Below are 21700 nucleotides of genomic sequence, written 5' to 3' on the forward strand. Positions count from 1 at the left end.
ACCGCCAACCCGTCCCCGCCGGATCGATCACAGCCACTATTCTCGGCCGTCGTTTCATCCCACCAAGTCTCCCTCTTGCTAAAAATAGATGACGATGAAGGTTCGGGCAGAGGCCATTGCAGGAGAGTATCCGGAGTTTTTGTTGGCTAGAGGCCGTTGCCAGGCAAATCAGTCGCGATTCCAGCGACGATTTTTTGGTTCACGATTCTTGTAACGGCTTGATAGCATCCTCGTTAGTCCTCAACGCAGAGCTCGGAACTCCAGCGGTGGCGGCCCGGCACGACGCAGAGGTCGGAATTGCAGCGGCGGCTGCGGCGTGGCGCGGCACCGGTCATCGAGTTTGGGTTTTTTCGGGGCAAAGGGTTGAGAGAAAAACCTATGATTTAAAAAGGGTAGTTCTTATATATTTTTTGATATTTTAGATTAATAATTGGTATTTTACTGAAGGGTAATTTCGTCTTTTCACAACTTTTAAGGGCTTGTTTGGATTAAATTTCGGACAGGGGGTGTGAGTGTTCAAAAAATGGCTAACTTATATATGCCCGTCAATACCCCAAACCTCAGGGGGTGTCATTGTAATTAACCCAAAGCTTTCATGAATGAACTGGTAATATATATTATATATATATATATAGCAAACATTCTGGAAACAGGGAAGAAAAATATATTAGAAGGAAGAAGGATAAGAAGTTGGGTTACTCAAATGAATGGAAGACGCTTTAGACAAAAGGGTAAAATTGTCATATGTAAAAGTAACATTGGCAGGATAGTTTGGGGTAAGTGCAAAAATCCCCCATCTACTATCGATACAGTGCAACAAAAGTCCATGTGTGGTATAAAATCCCCCTATACTGTCAATTTGGTGCAAATAGGTCTAGTGTGGTATAAAATGACGATAATATCCTCACTTCAGTTGAATAAATTAATAACTATAAATACAGGCTATATAAAATGACCATTTTGTCCAATTTGTGTAAAATTGTGTTTATTTTGGGACAAGAACAAAATAAACCTCAAAATGTATAATATTGGCATAAGTTAAACCAGAGAAACCTAAATCTGGATATAATAAAAATCGAAACCAAACAGTCCCACTTCCTCCCTACCATGGCCGCCGCCTTCTCCCCCTAAACCACTTCTACCATAATCCATCTATGCTCCTAACTACAACTAGACTCTCTTTGTAGATCAAGACCTTGACCCAGAATTAAGATCCAACAAGAGCTTTAATTTCACGAGTCTCTGGATCATACAAGCCCATATGACCATCACAGATAGTTTCCACAATAAGCTAACCGTTTTTCCAAAACCCAAGAGGTGATTTGTGCTTTAAAATGAGTTCAACCGTTAAATGTTTTGTCCAACACCCTTCTTCCATCATCACCCATATTTCAACGAATGGACCAGATTCAGAATAAATCAGAGCAAGAGAATTATCGTAGGGTGCAAGATTAGTATCACGACAGCCTCTTCGATCCGGCTTCCTCCCTCTTTTTCCCTCTCCATGGTCCACCTCTAACTTCGGCAATGATAGGAATTGAAGAAGAAGATAAATGAACAAGGCAAAGAGGTGAAAAATCTATGAAAAAAGAGTCACAAATCATTCAACACAATGTGAACTAGAACGATGCATATGCCGAAGATGACGACGATCCAACCTTTTTTTTTTTTTTTGATCTTCAACTGTGATTCATCCATGGGTTGTTTTGAATGTCAAATTTGATTTTTTTTTTTTTTTTTTTTTTTTTTTTTTTTTTTCATGAAGTTTGTATTGGAGTAGAGAATTAAGGTTTTTCACTTTATCTATCTTACACAAAATTATCAGATTAGATTCTTGATTTTTTGAATTGAAATTTGATTTTTATTTTGTTTAAATGGTAGTTGACATAGAGATTTTAGGCTTCCCAAATGGAACGAAGCTGAGTGGAGGAATACCAAATAAAAACGGGTTAACCCATTAGATATGAGTATGCCCAAATGAAACGAAGTTGAGTGGAGGAAATATGTATGAGTTTATATGCACATATGGGTGAGGGACAAAAGGGGAATCAAAAGGGTAAAATAGAATTTTCATATTTAGTTTTTGTCAAAAAAATGGTCAGAGTGACTTATTTGTATTTTTTTTGAATTTTATAGACTAACATGTACATTTTTAAAAAATAAAAATCAATTATGCACGTTTGGGAGTTATTTTTGCACTTAACACAAGTTTGGGGCAAACTGCTTATTTTTTAAAGTATAGATATCTTGCTCACCTCTATAATTTGTTCGCACTTTTTTCTTCCATTCTAATTCAGTACTGCAAATGCAACTCCCATAATTTTAAATTTTTTTTTGGTAATTATCCTTGTAGTAAAGGTAATAATAATATATTTTCTCTCTATTTGGAAGTTTAAATAATCTATTTTCTGTAATGAATAATTACCATATTTTTTCATACCGTCAATCACGTTCCGCGTCTGATCCGAACTCAACACATCAAAGGCCCCACGACCTCTGGGACCACATGATCAGCGGACTAGATTGATTTTGTATTACTCTAATACGTTTCTTAATCTCACACGCCATTGCGATATATCATTATTCCCGTGTCAGTGATAATACCAAAGTGACAAAGCAAAGAAAGCATAATATGCGGTCCCAATGAACCGTCGTTAACACAGTCGGAAGGTAGCGATACACTATACATACATGGTGAATATGTGTGTCACTGTGTATATAAAACCTTATATATAGTAGAAGAAAGCGATTGTTTTGAGTTCTTCTATTGGCGGCTCTAAAAACTCTTCCAACTTCGCGCTTTTTCTTTCCACAGAAACCCTTACATATATACATATACATCTATATACATATATTATATATCAGTCACTGAACTCGATGAGTGCAACAATGGAAGTTTCACTAGGGCAAAAGAACAAACACTTACAAGAGTTCTCTTTGGCGTCTATATCGCTGCTCTCGTCGTCTTCTTCAACGTCTTCTCCTTCGCCTGTTGTTGCTCGTTTCAGCATCAATTCTGGCCTCGCAGAGCTTCGATTACTCCAAGAATCTGAATCGAACGATGCTATAAAAGTTGATCTTCAGACCGCTCAGGTGAACATCAGCAATGTTCTTTTTGTTGCTATGAGATGAGGATGCTTGTTTTTTTTTTTTTTTTCCCCCTAAATAATTGTCAATTACATAGATTTGCAGAACTTTAGGTTCTCTTGATTTTTACATTTTATCAGCAGCCGAATGGAGTAAAGATGTGCACGAATTTATTTAATTTTGATTTACTTTTTGAAAGTTTTGATTTCACTGCTGATTACTATCACCTTAAAATTTAAAGGTTTCTATGATTATTTATTTATTTATTTTTTTTTTGAAAAAAGTGTGTTTGCCGCAAAATTCTGGGAAGTAATGTATTGAAAGAGAGTGTTATCTGATTATTTTATTTATTTTTCTGTTTGTGATCTTGCAGCTTTTCAAGTTGAGTCCTGTCGAATCGGTATGCATATCTGAAGTATCAGAATCCAGTAAAGAGGTATGGAAAGAAAAAAAAAAAAAAATACAACTTATTAGTTCTCTAATCTATTACAGGTAAATTTTGGCAGTTTATTATATTTCCTCTCAATGATTTTTTGATTTTAGGTTGCTTTGGCAGTGTAAAATTTTCTGCCTTTACAAAGAAAGAAAGAAAAAAATTCTTCTGTCTATTTAAGTTTATTGAAATCGTTATCTATTGGAATCCCTAGTTGTGAAGATTATTATATTTGTATATACCAAAGTTTAACTTCAAAAAACCTCACCGTTGAGGATATATCTTAATGTCTCCAATTTAATAGGCATTTTGGTGTAAAATTCGATTTTACATTATTGGATGTTCATGTTCATATCTGTTAACATTTATACTTTTGAACCAGACAAACTATTCAAGGGGAATCACAATTCAATTTATGAAGGAGGAGGAGAGTAGGGCCTTCCATAATGCATTTGAGCAATGGAAGAAGGATGGGGATGTTCAAGGTGCTATTTTGATATCCACCCACAGTTCTAATTTTTTATGTATAAAAGTCACATGTGAGATGTGAATTTATAATCCCATCATGATTCCTGCAACTCATCTTATTTTTAGTTTGTGAGTGACATTGATTGCTGGAATTGTATTAAAACGTTTTCAGAGTTTTGCTCATAATTTCTATGGAGAATTATTGCAAGGTATACATATATTAGAATATTGTGCTTTAAATCATGTGAATATATATATATATATATATATATATTTGTAAAAATTATGTCTCTCCTGCCAGCACATAGAATTTTTGTTCTTGAATGCATTAATTATTTATGGTCAATTGGCCCTGTAACTGATGGAAGTTGAGTCAGTTGACTAATAACTACTATCTATGTATTGGCAAGTATTAACGAATCACCAGTTCTATGATGTGACTAATATGTTGGACAGTAACTAATATATATGCTTTGTCACCATAGACGTTGGCACTTAAATCTCTTGTTTCAAACTGCTGGTTTAAGGAAGTAAGTTTGCGTGTTGACAATAGATCGCCCAAACTATGCTCAAGAGAGAGCTAGTAAAATATGCGAGCTTTTAGTGCCTTGGTTTATATATGTGACCATAGTGGTTTTAAAATATTAGTAATTTGTGAGCACAGAGGTTATATTATCCCAATGGTCTCATTATAATTGTGTGTGCATGTGTTATATATATATATAGAGAGAGAGAGTTGTAGACAGTAACATAGCGAGAAATTTATTTCAGGGAGGCATATTTAACATAGAATAACTACTTTTTGTCAACTAACGCAAGACAACAAGGTGAAAAAAATAGAAGTGTAGTAAACAAGATCCAAATAGTATGTCATTATTCACAAACAAAATCCAGAAAAATAAAATACAGACATTAAGTTCATAAAAATTGCATTAATAAATTTAAAGAAGAAGAAGGAGAAAAAGGGATATTGCATATACATCATTCATGAGTACAAGAAGAAGAAATTTTAAGAAGAGAAAAATGAGAGAACTTTGGAGGTGAAAAAATTAGGGTTTGATTGGAGAAGGGGAATGCAAATATTTTTGAAGGGATCAAAGAAATTTGAAGAAGCAGCTAAAGAGAAAAGAAAGGAAGAGTTAAAGAGATAATTAGAAAGGGGTTCTTCTAGTGGGGATTTTGTAAGATTTCACAAAGTTGCATACATTAAAAGTAGATAAAAATTTCAGGGGCCAGCTGCTCCCCCGAGCCTAACGTGGCTCCATCATTGGTTGCAGAGCTTGTATTGTCTGTTGTAGAATATCTCGAGGTTCCTACCAATATGTTGGTGTCAGGGAGTATGGCATATACATGCATTATGATTGCCTACGTGCAGATGTCAGAGGGTCTTATGTGTGTGAGGTGCGGTTGCCTACATATAGATGTGTGCACACAGTTTGAATTAGATGCTGTAGAATGTCTCAAGGATTTCCCATTACGCTTGCCTGTTTATGAATGTTAAAAGTTGCGCATTTCTTTGGTTCTGTGACAGTGTTTTCAACTGCACCAGTTCTTCAAATATTTTGCAGCTAGTTTCTTCTGTCTATTGTACTGAACAAATGGGATTACAACAAGACCTGAAATAAAATTCTGAACCAAAAGCAGGTGCTCACTATGGTGTAAATGTGCTAATTATGTGTTGTTTTTCCTTACAGAATCGCTTTTACAAAATGGAACAGTATTAGCTTCTAAAAGCAAGTTTGATGACAAAATTGAGGCATCTTCTTCTAAAATGTATTTCCATTACTATGGACAGCTTCTACATCAGCAAAATATGTTGCAGGATTATGTGAGGACAGGTTATATCACCAAGCCTTTCACTTGTAGCTCCTTCAATTTTATCTAATGTATCTACTCTCGGATATCATATTTAAACACTCATTTAATTAATTATACTGAAAGTCTTTTGTTAAATGACTATGCAATCCCTTGTGCTGCTACAGTGTATTGTATCTTGACAAACTTTTTGCTTTTCCTCAAAATATGTCAAGGGGAGTACCTCTACATTGCGCATTGTGGATTGCATGCTGGATGTCAAATGACATGGTAAAATGCTATTTTCAGGAACTTATTATGCTGCAGTCATAGAGAACCGTGCAGATTTTACTGGTCGCGTGGTGGTGGATGTCGGTGCTGGTAGCGGTATTCTGTCATTGTTTGCTGCTCAGGTGCTTTTGGCTTTTCAATAAACATATTACACCTTGTGGGGTGCAAATTTATTTCCTGTGCTTGCGCATGGAAATGTACAGCACATTGATATCTTTGCGGTGGATTTTTGTTGAATGATCTCCTGTTCCCTCTCTCTCTCTCTCTCTATCTTCCCCCACATTAGGCTGGCGCAAAACATGTTTATGCCGTGGAAGCATCTGAAATGGCAGAATATGCCCGAAAACTTATTGCTGGAAACCCATCACTGGGTCAAAGAATTACGGTGATTTTTTGGTTGTTGTTGTTGATGCAATCTAACCTTCTCTCAACTTCATCATTGGACTGTTATCTCATTCTTTTTGGGGCACCATGTCATCTGATTATAGGTAATCAAGGGTAAAGTTGAAGAAGTTGAATTGCCTGAGAAAGCAGATATTTTAATTTCTGAGCCAATGGGTATGACCATCATATCATATATTCTTCAGTCATTCTTGTATGACAACACGTCTTCTATCTTTTCTTTTTCCCTAAATAACACGTCTTCTATCTTTCTTTGGTCAATAGTGAACTTTAACTGTTAAAAGTTTCTTTATAATCTGCAAACTAATTTAATATTTTGATAATTTATTGGAGGCTCGTGAGACCAAGCAAAATAGAGCCAAAAGGTTATGCATGTAAAAGCATTAACTTAAGCCTGTTCTATTCATGTTGATCTCTTGATTTGCTACAGTCCTTTCCTCTTATCATTTTCTTAAAAGAAAACTAAGGGAAGAAATAACAAGAAACTTTGGGATCTCTAAGTTTACTGTTTTGTAACAAAAGTGTTCCATGGTTTGAAATGCATTCCAAAACGTTACACATTAGCATTTCGTGGTAATCATGGGCTAGTTTCTTTTTAGAGTTTCCCGGTTCCTTTGTCCCGTCTTTTTGTTTTTTTCCTAGTTGGTACTCACACACACATGCCTCTACTGCGGCTCGAGCCCCTGACTTCTCTTTGAGAAGTAGGAGCTTGGTACCGCTAGGCCATTGGCCTGTTGGTCCTTTGACCCATCTTGGATAGAAGGAAATATGTTTTTTTCCTCTTTCTGACTGGCTTTACCGCTTTCTTGATCAAGAGAAGAGAACTTTTTGTCGAAAAGCTAATGTAATGATGCTAGTGTGCTTGAAACAAGAAATAAAACTGGGAAGGATAAGTATTAGAGAAAGAGAAAGATGAAAAATTTTTTGGAGGGAGGATGCACAAGCAACTTCATGCCTTTTAACTCCTCTCTCTCTCTCTCTCTCTCTCTCTATCTCCCTCTTAAAAGCATGATTTTTAATCTTTATGTAGGCATACTTTTCAACACTAAACACATCAATGGACACTAAACTAATACCCGTATATGATAGGGCCCACAATGGGTATAAAAACAGCTGTAAGACTCAATTGAGTAAATAAAATAAACTTGTATCAAAATTGAAATATTAGCAATGAAACTGAATACTAAATCTAAAAAGTCATCTAAATATTACAATTTCTGCTACATCAATATCTCAATTGGAAAGTGTCTCTCTTCTAAGGTTGCATTTTCGTATTAAATGAGGTTGTTGGCAGGATTTTTAAGTTATTGATCTATCAATCGGATGTCTCCAGATAGGTTGCGCTTTTCAAATCCTCCCCAGAATTGATCAACTGTCTCTTGATTTATTGGCCGTTAATGTGGGCTATTTGGTGCGCCCGCCTTCTAATCTGTGTTATATGGACTCAAGTACATTTATTGGGTGTGTGTATGTGTCTATTTGTGACACTTGTTAATTCCCGAAACCAAGGATATGGGACCACAGTTAAATATTTGTATATAATATTCTTCTTCTATTGGCTAAAGTGGTTTTTGTTGCTAACGCTTCCCTGCATATTGCTTGGGAATCTAGCTGCAATATTAGTGTACTGTATTTATGAGCTCAGATGGTATTTTCCCTTAACGGTAGTGTATTTGAAGCTTTTATTTTTTCTTTTTGCTGTGAGCACAAATATTTTTCCTGCTAATTTGTTCATTATATGTTAGGAATGACCGTGTGCTAAGAATTTTGTTACGACGCCCCTTTAATTTTTCTCTTTTGGTTTTACTCAGAAAAAAAAAAAAAAAAAATCTCTTTTGGTTTTTGACTTCTACTTCCTACCGTCCTAGCAACCTTCATTGTTCACAAGCAAGTCTAACATAACATATATTCCCTCTCTTGCAGGCACCTTGTTAGTCAATGAAAGAATGCTGGAGTCGTATGTAATTGCAAGAGATCGGTTTCTTGTTTCTAATGGGAAAATGTTTCCTACTGTAGGAAGGTGATTATGACTTGTAATGCCTTACCCTTCCACCCCCCTCAATAGTTTGATGTGCTTTTTGCCCTAACCCATTTGAACTTTGATTACAATATTTTATGATCACACCTTAGACTTATTTCTTTCGCACCAAAGTTTGTTCTGCTATTGAAATGATTCAGTGAAATCAAATCATATCTTAATGCTGGTGTTTTGTATACTATTTGTCTGTCAAAGTGTTATAGTTTATGGTTTCATGTGTCATACTTGATTCTAGCACTCCACTACATGAGCTTTGTGTATATGTTAAAAATCTTATGTTTTATACTATTAGGCACATACACTTTCTTTGACAGAACTATTTGTGTCCAACATCGTGCCGGATGCGATACTTCTCTCACAGACCTTGAAACGATTTTGGCACTGTCTCTAGTCATTACGTGTTTTTGTGGAAGAAGTTTATTTAAGGACAAATGGTCAAAAACATGTCATGTATGGAGTGTCCACTTTCTAAAGTCAGAAAAAATATTTTTGTGAAAAGAGAGATAAAGTAACAGAACAAAATAATAATGCAAATAAAATATATGATGATAATAACCGGTCTTGAATTTCTACCAAATTCTAGGCACTGCTTTGTAATGACTAATGAAGCTCCTCATAAAGACTCTACGAGGCTTTATCCACCATTTTGTTGTCAGTATCTTTTGGTGTCTGTGGGTTGGTGTAGTTGTTTGGTATATTATGCACTTCCATGAAAATTTACTAAAACCCTATTGTAATTTTATGGGACTTGTCAATCATGAATGAATGACCTTACAATTTCATTGTTTTTTCTTCTTACAAGCCCTATCATTTTCATATTTGTTTTTCTCCAACTAAAAACTGTATCTGATGATTTGAAGTGGTAAAAATTTTGCATCTTTATAACCTTGTGAGCTGGCCGAGTTGAAGTATTCAGTCTAAGGAACTACTATTGGCATTTTCTGACTACTGGTAATGTCGTCCTTCAGAATGTTAACAACGTTGAAAATGTGAACAAGGTGGTATTTAACGGTTTGATGCGTAATGTTCTTCTGACAAGATTCTTATTGTGTGAACTCGCACTGCCGCTAATTTTACTTTGCCATTATAATCGCGAAGTGGAGCTGTCTTTTGTGTCATCTATGGATTTCTTAGCTTGTTATATGATTGAGGTCTGAACTACAAGGTATTTGGGGCATGAAAAACATTCAAGTTCATGATCACCCATGGTATTCCTTGTAGATTTTTTTATTTTTTATTTTTAATTTTTCTATTCAATAGAATAATACTGATTATGATTTCTCGAATGCGCTGGAATTGCTAGTGCTACAGCGGACTATTACTGATTATGATTCTATCAATGCTTTTGATGTTAGGAGTACTTTTGTTATTTCTTTTATTGCATACACCCTTTGTATGAGTTGGTTTGCTTAAGGTATTCATGCAGGAGTGATTTAGCTATTGTGGCACTGAGGGTTTTTGTGTTTATTTCTTTGTTTTTCCATTTATTTACTTATTTATTTATTTCTTCTTGCTTTCATATTTGATTTACTTGTTGGTTTTATGTTATAAAATTATTTACTCTTGTAGAATACACATGGCGCCATTCAGTGATGAATATTTATTTGCAGAAATAGCTAATAAGGTATGTATTCAAATGTTTTCTCGACGTTATTCTTTTTTCATGTTTTTGATAATCATCTGTCCTCTGAACTTCCATGAAGGGATGCAACAATTTAAGAAACCTGTTATCTAACTGATGGGGGGTTTATTTCCTCTTCCTTTTCATCTTTAAAATCCAATACCAAGAATCAAATATAATAGGCTGTTCAAGTCTGTCCGTTTGCATACAGTTTATGAGTCAGTCATACAATTATCTGCATGTAGATTGTAGTTTACAAAAACAAATTAATTAATGAAAAGCTCTGGGTTTGTTAGCTTATGTCTTAGATGTTTAGGATTAAGATCTGTTTTGACACTTTTTTTTTTGTCTGTTTTATTTATTTATTTATTATTTTTTTCTCATATGTATCTGATCATTGCTACAGTTATCTGTTGTTTCTTTTATTGGTCTTAGTTTTATTACGGTATTTAGAATGTTCATTAGTATATGTTTTCTGTTTCATGTTATTAACTTATTGAAAGCCTAAAATTCTAAAATGTTATTGCTCTTTATTATACAGGCCCTCTTTTGGCAGCAACCGAATTACTACGGGGTTGATCTAACGGCCTTACATGGATCTGCATTCCAAGGATATTTTTCTCAGGTCTATCTTGCATTTCTGGAATGTGTTCGAAATTTTAAGTCGGTCTTTGGTTTTACAATTCTACAAGTATGTTTTGTAGCTTCTTATTGGCTTTTGAACCTCTTTTTCTACATATCTGAATTAAGTTTAGAAATTGAAAACTTGTAAACAGAAATTAGAACTTGAAACAATCTTTTCTTCTGCCTGTATTTGTTTATTATTTTTTAATTTGTAATTGAGTTTCAGTATGGAAGTCTTTATTTGTTAAGGTCGTAGTTGAAATCTCTACGCTACTATTAGATTTTGTACCTGAGCTTGATATTAAGAGGTATTTTAATTTAGGGGAAAAAAAAAAAAAGAAGTTGGTATTACTGATTTTTTTTCCGTTGACTTCTTGTATGAAGAGTTAAGAAGATCTTTCCATTCAAAATCAAGGAAGGGTATATTGGATCATCAAATTAGGAAACAATGCAACTTAATTTTGATCTAACATGTAGTTGTTTCTGTATTTGCTTATATTAAATTGGTTACCATATACGTCCTATATTGCATTCTGCTAACAATTGTAATTGGTTCATGCACTTCTAATTCAGAAAATGATAAATATTATATTTAAATTGGTTTTAAAGCTAAATTCTACCTTCTAGAAGAACTTCTAGTTGTTTCATATTTTCATGCATGTTTACCTGCTCTTGTTCTTGTGCTCCTGGCTGCTACGATTCATGTTTTTGTTTTAACAGTACTCAATATTTAATGGTGAGTTTTGCCTTTTCCCCTAACCATATACTTTCTTTCTATACAGCCTGTGGTTGACGCTTTTGACCCGAGGTTATTGGTTGCTCCCTCAATATCTCATGTGATAAACTTCACTTCTATAAAGGTATTAGTTACTCTTGGAATATCTGGTGCTTGTAAATGGCAGTACATGTTTCTATTTTAGTTTGCCAGATGCCCTTCATACTTTATAAAGGATAAATATGGTACACGCTATTTCTCTATCTAAAATTATATAAAAGAAGATGGCTTTTTTTTTTTTTTTTTTTTTTTTTTTTTTTTTTTTTTTTTCGGTTATGAAATCCGTTCTCTGCCAAAAATCTTTCTTGAAAATTTTACTATTTTGTGGACAAGGCTGTGCTTCCATACATATTTCCACTCCCGCTCCCTTTTACATTAATTTGTCTGTACCCTTTACCAATTACTACTCGTTCCTTGCTGTGCCAACCTGCAATTTATGCAGCGAGGAATTTTTTTTTTTCCCCTTCTTCCAAGGTAAGTGGAAAATTTTATAGATGCAGCGAAAAAGTTATTGATGCAGAAGTTTGACATCTGACAAAGTGTCTAATCCATTCATCCTGAATGTTTGGCTTTGTAGCATGTGCTAGAATGCAGAATGTCTTGTGCCTTAGTACCTGCTTTCAATGCCTTGTTAAATCAATGTTGTTGATTAAAGAACTTCTTTTAAAATTTTATTCTGCAGGAAGAAGATTTGTATGAAATTGACATTCCCTTGAAATTCACAGCCACTGTGGGTGGTAGAATTCATGGGTTGTCATGCTGGTTTGATGTATTGTTCAATGGGAGGTAATTATCTTACATTAAACAATGTATTTTTTTGGTAATAACCATGGTTCTGCATCATTCTTCTTGGAGTTGTGGGTTCATTTCATGGAAAATAATGCAATTTATCACGGCCATATATTATAAGATATAGATGGGTTGAGAAACAACATGTTATTGTGTTTTATATTGACCACTTTGTGTTTTAAGAATCACAACTTACCACAGATTTCAGATTTAAAAAGAAAAAGTTATATTGCTTATGTTTCAATTTAAGACTCTTTACGTCAGTCAATATGGAATATATGACATGATAACACAAACATATATGTGCATGTGTGTATTATTGCTTGATACAAAGCCCATTAAAGAATTTGGCAGGCTTAAACTATTCATAAATGTGTTATATTTTTATATTCTGATATAGACTATAGATAACATATATTGATTTGTTAATTTTTTAGAAATTGTCTACAAATTAAACAAATATTATGAAATATTTTGATACACAATTTTATGATTCAGATGTATTACGCATTACAAAGTGATTGAGAAATACTAGTTTGTTTTTTTATTTTTTATTTTACTCTCTTTATAAGTACATTGTGGGTATGCCATAACGCAATTGGCACAAGAATTAAAAAAAAAAATGCATCTATACTAGGGTTGCAAGTTGGGCTGGCCCAACCCAGCCCAGTCCCAACCCACCGAATCGGGTTGGGTTGGGCCAGCCCGAATTATAACTAACATGGGTTATGGTCATAACCCGGACTGAATATTTTCGGGATGGTTGGGTTGGGTTGACGGATTGAGTTTTTTTTTTTTTTCCCCAGAAATTTATATACATTATATATATCTATTATATATATTTGATTATATTATTATTAAAAAACAAAATATTTTTAGGGCAAATCATTTCAGCCTCCCCAATCGCCTCCATCTCTATTCTCGTTCTCGACTCTAAACTTGCCCTCTCTCTCTCTCTGCAACTGCAAACTACAAAATCTACAATAATCAGAAGTTCAAAATCCATATATTTCAGTTTATCTATCTGTCTGCAAGAATCAAAAGTTCAAAACCTATTACCTATATCAAAACCCATATTGGCATATCATTTCAGATTGTTCAAAAAATCAAAACTCATATCTTTCAGTTTCCATCGCCCGTTGTTCCAGTTCGGGTTCGCCGTTCGCAAGTTTCAGCCGCTGTCTCTCAACTCTTAAGCTTGCACCTCTCTCTGCAACTGCTAACTTGTATGTATGGGTAGTTTTAATTTTTGAAAGTGACGGTGGCAGAGGCGGAGGGACGGCGGTGGCGGCAGATCAGCGGCTGAGGGACGGCGGCGGCAACAGCGGGGATGGCGGCATAGAGAGAGAGAGAGAGAGAGAGGAGAAAAAAAAATAAAAAAATTAATTTTTTTATTTTGGGTTGGGTTCGGGTTGAGCTCGAGCCCAACCCGAAGATGTCTGGGTTTTGACAAAACCCGACCCGAACATAAGCCCGATTTATTAATTTTAAGCCCAAATTTCAAATTTTTTGGGTTAGGGTTGGCTTGGGCTGGGTTAGCCCTCCCAAGTTGCAGCCCTAATCTGTACTGAGTGATTTTGTTTTTTAGTTTTGCCTTTTCTTTCTTATTGTTTGTGTTTGTCTTTTACAAGTATACTTGATTTTTACCCAATTCAGGAGTGAGGTGTTCTGAAGATTTTGGTAAGGACATGTCAAGCCATGTCTACCACTTAAATAATATAGGTAATTTAGTAATTATTAACCATTTAATTGTGTATATTGTATTGACTTGGATGGGGTTTTATGAGCAACCTACCTGGGGATTTTAACTCCCAACGGGGAAAGGAATGAACTCAACCGAACTCTATATAATTTCACCACTCGTGGTTGTATATCTCTGTATCTGAACTTTATATAATAGCAAATTTATGTTGGAGCTTCGTTTTTTGATCTAATTAACTTTTTGATGTTCTTTATGGATATATTTTGCAGCATGCATTTCACTGCATGGCGCATACTTGCTTGTCAAGAATCATTACATATGCATTATTTTAAGTCTTAATCATGTAGTATCTCTCGACCATTCTCGAAATTGCATCAAAACTTTTATCATTTTCTATTCGTATCTCCCAATAAAGAAAAAAAGAAAAGAAAAGAAAAAGAAAGAGTGATATCAATATACTATATTATATCAATACTTCAAGGTTGTGCAATATCCCTCTATCGATATCTTGTTGCTGTTTTGTGTAATGTAATTCTTTTTGTTCTGCAGCACTGTACAAAGGTGGCTGACTACTGCTCCTGGTGCACCGACAACCCATTGGTATCAGCTACGTTGTGTTCTCTTTCAGCCGCTTTATGCCATGGCAGGACAAGAAATTACTGGCCGACTCCACATGATTGCCCACAATGCTCAGAGTTATACTATTTACCTAACATTGTCAGGTTGGTCTTTATGTTATTCATTTTATAAGCATTTTTGTTTCTGTATTGCTAGTAAGCCTAGAATGCTTTGAATCTAATAATTTATGTATGTTAATTTGAATAGCTAAAACGTGGGGCCCTGGTGCTGCACAAGGAGAAATACTCCAGACATCATCTTGCAAATTTGATCTTAAAGAGCCGTATTACCGAATGTCTCAACCACAAGCCTATTCAATGGCCCAAGATCAGCAATCACATCAGCTATTACAGACACAGGTACCGTCTAATCCTATCATCACATTATAAATGTAATTTTTATTTCTTTAAATTAATCTGGAAAGACCGTCTGAAGTGCTGTTCCTCTTAGGGTGTAAAGTTTCTTCATGGTCTTCCCAATGTAGGTATATGAGCTTTGAGAAATAAATTTCACTAGACCTGTAATTAAGTCTGAAAATAAAAATGGTAAAATATTTACGGGTATGCAATTTTTTTTACTAGAAATTGGAAACCAAGTAGGCGGTCCATTTACATTTGCGCAAAAGACTGGTATCTAATGAGCTTATTTCTCCCCTCCCCCAGACGGGCCAAACCCTAACTTTGTCCTTTTTTGGTTTAAATTGCATGTTTTTGTGTGTTAGCTTTTGATTTGTACCAAATTCCATATTCTGGTGTTAGCTAGTAGAGGAGTGCGTGTGTTGTCCAAAGCTCATCATGTTTGTGAAATTTAAATTGCATGGTTTTGGTGTTTTTGTGAGCATTTTGTTTCACAGATGAGGGATGATGCCACACGTAGGCTTCTTTTCGAGTTTCGCATTTTTAACTTACCATAGCATTGTTTTTCAGAGCCAAGACGAGTGTAACTTATTTTTCTTCTTACAGGATCTTCCAATAGAGATCCAGGAGGAATAGGGATCTGAGCTTATGCAAACCATAACAAAATTCAGGAGACGATCAGCTCCGATATGTCACTGACAGAATGTTTGTCAATTATTGAGGTGTGCATGGAAGTTTACGACATGCTCTCATCTTTGTAACATGAGAATTTTAGAATTATTTATCCTTACACTAGTGCTAGAGTCAACAACTGTCGTGCCCTTCTATTGCCACCACTCACCTGTGAAATACATCGACACGATTCGGCTATTTCTTGTTTGAGCATTGCGTCAAAATTCAACTAGATGAATAATCAATCAGGTTTTCTGCAAAGTTTCTGAGATCTTGTGAGGATGAGGTCCATGATGCCATTTTCTGTATGACTCAATATCACAGCTCTATTGATCGCATGTAGGATGTTCAGCATTTAAATTCGGGAAAGTGGTACCCGCTGCGGGGTGCGAATATTTCGTGCTTGTGCTGGACCATGTACGAAGTGTTCTTTTGCATTGTGAAATGGCAAATCCTACTCCGTATTTTTATCGGGGAAAAGTGCAAGCAGATGGTTTATATACCATTGCCACCTGATCAAGCATGGCAACAGTTTCCATTCCCCTCTTGAGGGATTGAGCTTGATGGGCATGCTTTCAACAAGAAGATGGCGCAAAGTGTTGCATCAGATGATTCATTTCAGCTTTAGTTATCAGTTACCAATGTTTCAAAAAATAATAATAATAATATTTAATAGAAGAAGTTAGCAATTGTTATCCGACTCTCACTGAATTGTCATATGTGCAGACCATATTAAATATAACAGTCATGATGTCAAAGTCTAACTAGTGGCCTGAATATCATTTTTTCTAAATAAAATGATCCCAAATCCATCCAAAAATCTTTTTTCTAACTTAATCATGATAAATCATAACATTATATACGCATATGTCTCATCACCATGCCAAAAGGCGAGAGCGTTGAAAGGAGTATCTAATAGTGTGGTTACATTTCTAATTCTATTTTCCTTTCGGTATATGTTTTTGGATTGTTTGAGCCTTGACAACCTAATTGATTCTCAGCCAACAAAACAAAGAATGTACGAGAAAATATAGAATCTATTCGTCAGATTGTTCCTCATCATACTTGTAAGAAATCAGTTCCGCAAACAACAAATTGGCAACCTTTCCCTTCTCACAGGTTGAATAACCCCCCGGTGCTAAGCAGCATTTTGAACTCACAATACCTAATGTCCTCCCCATTTGAGGAGCAAACCAAGATCCCAGAGCTTGGTGAAGAAAGCATAGAAACTTGAGGAGCATATCTTGATTGAATGTCACAAACTCAGGCGGTAACAAGTTAAACTATATTTTTGGTATCTGAAATCTTTCTCATCAGTACATCTCAGCTGACTGCTGCTAGGGCAGGAATCGGTTGAGCACCAACAACATTGTAACATCGGCTACAAAGTGAGGGGTGCTCAGAAAAAGAACCGACTTGAGGCGAGTAATTCCAGCATCTCTCACATTTTGAACCTTCTGCATGTGACACACCAATCCAAACTCTGCTCCCTCCTTCAATGATGTATTCTCCAGCGTATGGTATATTTTCAATTTGTGCATTCTCCACAGTTGGGAGAATCTCTACCTGCATATCACCATTTAAATAGGCATTCTCCAAAGTTGAAGTCATATGGACAATTTATCTGTTATCTTTTGAGGAGCATTACGGTAAGCATGAAGAACTATAATGTGGTTGTGGTGCAAAGTTTCTACCTACCAAAGTTGAAAACTAGGAGAGACCATACTTTGGTAGTGATGTGTCATTTACTATGCCCATGGTTCACAGTCCCTCCCTTCATGCTCCTAGTACACTAACTAATGGACAGACCTAACTTTATGACCACTATATTGGGTATGGAACTACAAATTTATTTGCAATATCCATCAACAATACCAAACAAACCATGCATGACATACGCAAGCACTGAAACGCAACCATAAAATAAGATTATCTTATTAAAAGGGAAGAAAAATCAGGTTTGACCCATTCAAAAGCCATGGAGAATAAGAAAGTACGCTTCAAATGCAAAGGAAAGCAATCCGAAGAAAGATTGTTAAAGCAATTTTGCTTTGAATATTACTTTGATCACTCAATACTACAAATTGCTACCCTAATATATCCTAGGTGGTTTTTTTTTTTTTTTGGGGGGGGGGGGGGGGGGGGGGGGGGAGCAAAGAGATGGGCAATGCAAGATCGAGCACAATAGGCATAAATCTGGTGTAAATTGTGTAATATAGAAAGCAACATACCTGAGATGTAATGAATATGCGATGCAATGTGTCTGCATCATTTTTGGCTGCACACATTTCATTTAATCTCTCAGCCAGGTCATTATCAAAGGTATGGAGATAGACCTTTGAATCTAAACTGGAACCTATCAACTTCCCAGTACGAGCAACCTCTAGGACTTTATTCACCTCAGTTCTCAGCTGGTCAAAGAGATTCATATTAGAACAAATGTTTTTCGTTGCTAAAATATCTAATTAAATCCAATATTTATTCCAATTTTACTGGTGCATGAGAGGAGTATAGCTAGCAAATTTAGGTACAAAAATGTTCAAATAAAAAAATGATTGCTGCAATAGGGCGTGAAAGAGGCACATAATAGTCAGATGCATGATTTATGTATGTATTTCTTCAGAGAGCGTTTTGTTCAGACCACATCACAAATATTTCCAGTAATTGATATGTCATTACTCCCTCAAACATTAAAAGAACCACTGAAATAATTACCAAGTTATTTTGCAAAATCAAGTTATATCATTTTCACAATTTCCTGTAAATTAATTAGAAGGCAGATGACGTATTTAAGATAAAACATTATATTCCCCAAAACTTTATAGAACCTAGACATCTTGGGAAAAGGTTGTTCTTTTCTTTGTTCCACCTCAAAAAATAGTTAAGAAAATAATGAGATGTCACTTTATTTTTATTTTTTATTTTTCCTTTTTTTCGTACTAAGCAGTGAGATGACAAAGGTTCAACCTTAGACTCTGCAAACTTGAATCCTTGTTTGTGGGCACAACACCAATGGCATTTACTTCCTAAGCTACCAACTTAATGAGGACAGATGACCTTCAGCATTGTAATTTAATTTAGCAGGTTGTCTTGGTGAAAGAATCCTTTACAAATAATAGTTCGTAGTAATAGATATGATAATACAACTATGAATTATCCATGCATAAATGATACTGCGGTTTTTATTTTCTAATGGAAGCATACACTTGCATTATTTAAACTCTTGTTTAGGTCAATTTGCTATGTTTATTGAAAGACGAGTGATTACCTCAAGAATTTTCCCCCAAAAATCAATTTCTTCCAAAGGGAAACCAAGCCATTTTTCATCTGTCGCTGGCCACCCTGACTCAAAAACAAATTTGGCAATAGTGCCATCTTCAGCAGTATGCTGAAAAGGAAGATGCTGCCAGACATCCTCAGCCAAATGAGGCAGGATTGGAGCAATAACCCTCACAATGGAAAGTAAATGTGCTGCAAGAACTGTTTGACAACTTCTTCTCGAAAAACTTATAGTGCCCCTGCAAAAGTATCAAATTAGAAAGACAGGTTCAATGTGTTCTTGCAATCAGCAATATTTCTGGACTACGAAAAGCTTAATTTCAAAGTCCAGGGTTGGATATTCAATAATGAAAATTTGAGACCAATGTCATGTAATGTGAATATAGGTTTTGGTTATAAAACTCTTTTAGTCATCCGCAACTAACCTGGGTAGATGGTAATTTAAGTATTGTATATGATTCGTTTTAAAATCAAGAAAAAGAGAAAATAAAAAAGGATGTAACAGTAAAATTGTATGCATCGTATTGAAAAGATACATATATAAAGTAAGAATGCATTGCAATTCATGTTGTGTGCTCCACTATAAAAACATGATTTTTTTTTCCTAGTTGGGAGGGTCCTAGTCTAAAAAGATGTAGTGTTCAGAAATAAGGATTTCAGTATATGCAGAAAAGTCACCTTTTTTTCTTTACAGGATATGCCAAATGATAGAAGGATGAAAATAAATCAGGCAACGGCTTTATAATTGTTTATACTGCAAAGTAAGATAATAACTACCCGACATAAAGCCGATCTTTGGCAGCATCAAGGTAGAAGTTTGAAAGATCAACAATCACAAATCGTTGAATGATCTGAAATGGGGAAAACATTCAATATTCCATATAAAAGATATTAAAATGTTATTCAGAAAATAATGCCGATTAAATTAACTGTTAAATAAAAATGAATGACAAAAATAATTTAACAACTATCAAGGAAAAAGAAAAGAAAAAAAGATCTTATAGCATTCCTGAAAATTCAAACTTATATGTCTGAACATGGGACACTGCACTACTTATCCGACTTGTTTGGATGGGTGTTCACCCCCAAAGTATTCCTGGACCTTAACAATCACATAGATGATGCATGCAAATTTGGCTGCTTTGGTAGGGTGTACTACACAATACATCAGTAGTACCTTCATGATATCAGTCTGATAAAACATGTAAAAACAAGAAGAATCTACAGGTAATTTAGATTAAAGAGGGATTGAGTACCACAAGTTCACAACTATGGTAATTCAAGTTTCACAGGAAATATTTGTATCTATGGGCACCATGAAATCAATTTATGATTACGGACTCAAAGAGATGATAAAAATTATCATAACATTTCCACTGAATTAAACGGTCAACAGGAATATTGGAGATTCCTCAGCTACTGACAGAGATTGGAGATTTATTTAGGACCACTTGTAGATCCTAATGGATTCTCAGATGGCTTCATAGTCCATTCAGAAACAGATTACTCTTTTTTCCCTCTTGTTTTATGCTTTCCATTGAGTACCTCTCTCCAATTTGTACTTTCCTCTCTCCTAAAGTTTGTTTTATATAAATTGCATTAAATTCAGTCATGGTGATACTTCTTTTAGCCACATGTTAGAGATGGGAATAAAAAAAGCATTATTATTATTTCACAAACCTACCACGAAGCAGTTTTACAAAAAATATACATCATCCAGATTTACTATAAATTGCGCTTAGATTATCCTGTATACACTCATTATGATATTATCTTCTAAAAAACTATTTCTGAAGGACTCGTAATTAGTTACCATCTGTCATTCCCCTAATAGTCCTTTAATGGGTCAAGCGATAATCTTAAGAACTGCCATGAATGTCTTTAACGCATTAATACCTTATTTGGGAAAATATATTTAAGTTTTGTAACTCGGTTTTGGACTCATTTCAGCTCATTTATTAAGACAATGAACTGGGTTATCTTGAAGCTCATTTGGTAAACAAGATAAGGCTGAACAGACCAAGAAAAGCTCTGTTGCACTTGCAAACATCAAACTACTGTGGGTTGTTTGTAATTTCTCCAAATTTTCATGCCCTTCAATTTGTTTTGGATCTGGAATTTAAGGGTGAATTTAGGACGATAGTAACAATGATATGAAATGAGGGAAACTAAACAAGTCTCAGGAGAAAGTCAACAATTTAAAAAAACCATGTTGTGTTAAGTCAACCTTATTTTATATTTTTTGAGTGGCCCTATTGCGAAAGCATTATCGGTTATTAAGAACAGTATAACTGTGAAAGGAGGAGGTACAAATGTCCACAGCAACACTAGCCTCAAAAGCCAATGCTGCTTTGGCAATGGTGGCAACCTATTTTTTGATGTTTTATGATTTCAAGCTAATATAAGTATGACAAGTATCAACCTTTATCTTACATTTTTTGTGTTGTAAATTTCAAACCATAGAAGATTGACAGATTTAAAGTGAAATGTCATCCTCATGATTTTTGCAATGAGCCAAGCTTGTCTGGCAAACCATCTGAGTAGGTGGAAAGCCAAGCTTGAGCTGAATCTGAACACTGAATTTCAGCAGAGCTGATTTCAAGCAACCAAATAACAGACTCAGTTCAGAATATTTGCAGCCTTAATTTTGATTCCTTTTTTTCAGGAAAACATAATGCAGTATATCTTGGCTTTTGTACCTGACACATTGTAACTGAAATGGATTCAATTTTTATTAACTTCAATAAATAT

At 35.0% G+C, this 21700-nt stretch overlaps 2 protein-coding genes across 2 annotated transcripts in view; one reads left to right on the forward strand and one right to left on the reverse strand.

The window, feature by feature from the left end:
* The first annotated feature begins 2649 nt into the window (after positions 1–2649).
* LOC132275287 (probable histone-arginine methyltransferase 1.3) lies at positions 2650–16365 on the forward strand. Its single transcript, XM_059776747.1, has 15 exons — positions 2650–3093; positions 3461–3523; positions 3903–4005; positions 5683–5826; positions 6092–6195; positions 6360–6458; positions 6562–6631; positions 8399–8495; positions 10083–10137; positions 10676–10759; positions 11541–11618; positions 12216–12319; positions 14574–14746; positions 14850–15001; positions 15605–16365. The coding sequence occupies exons 1-15, from the start codon at positions 2878–2880 to the stop codon at positions 15632–15634; spliced, it is 1572 nt and encodes a 523-aa protein (XP_059632730.1). The 5' UTR covers positions 2650–2877; the 3' UTR covers positions 15635–16365.
* Positions 16366–16576: 211 nt separating this feature from the next.
* LOC132275286 (isoleucine--tRNA ligase, chloroplastic/mitochondrial) overlaps positions 16577–21700 on the reverse strand; it is a 30330-nt gene continuing 25206 nt past the window's right edge. Inside the window, exons 19-22 of the mRNA XM_059776746.1 lie at positions 19727–19800; positions 18939–19188; positions 17902–18081; positions 16577–17236 (exon numbers count right to left, since the gene is read on the reverse strand). Of these exons, the coding sequence (XP_059632729.1) occupies positions 16994–17236; positions 17902–18081; positions 18939–19188; positions 19727–19800 (747 nt within the window). The 3' untranslated portion in view covers positions 16577–16993. The remainder of the gene's footprint in view (positions 17237–17901; positions 18082–18938; positions 19189–19726; positions 19801–21700) is intronic.

The sequence above is a fragment of the Cornus florida genome, unplaced genomic scaffold (genome assembly GCF_030987335.1).
Source record: "Cornus florida cultivar Cherokee Brave unplaced genomic scaffold, ASM3098733v1 CherokeeBrave_3.0.0_Hap2_Chr09, whole genome shotgun sequence".
NCBI lineage: Eukaryota > Viridiplantae > Streptophyta > Magnoliopsida > Cornales > Cornaceae > Cornus > Cornus florida.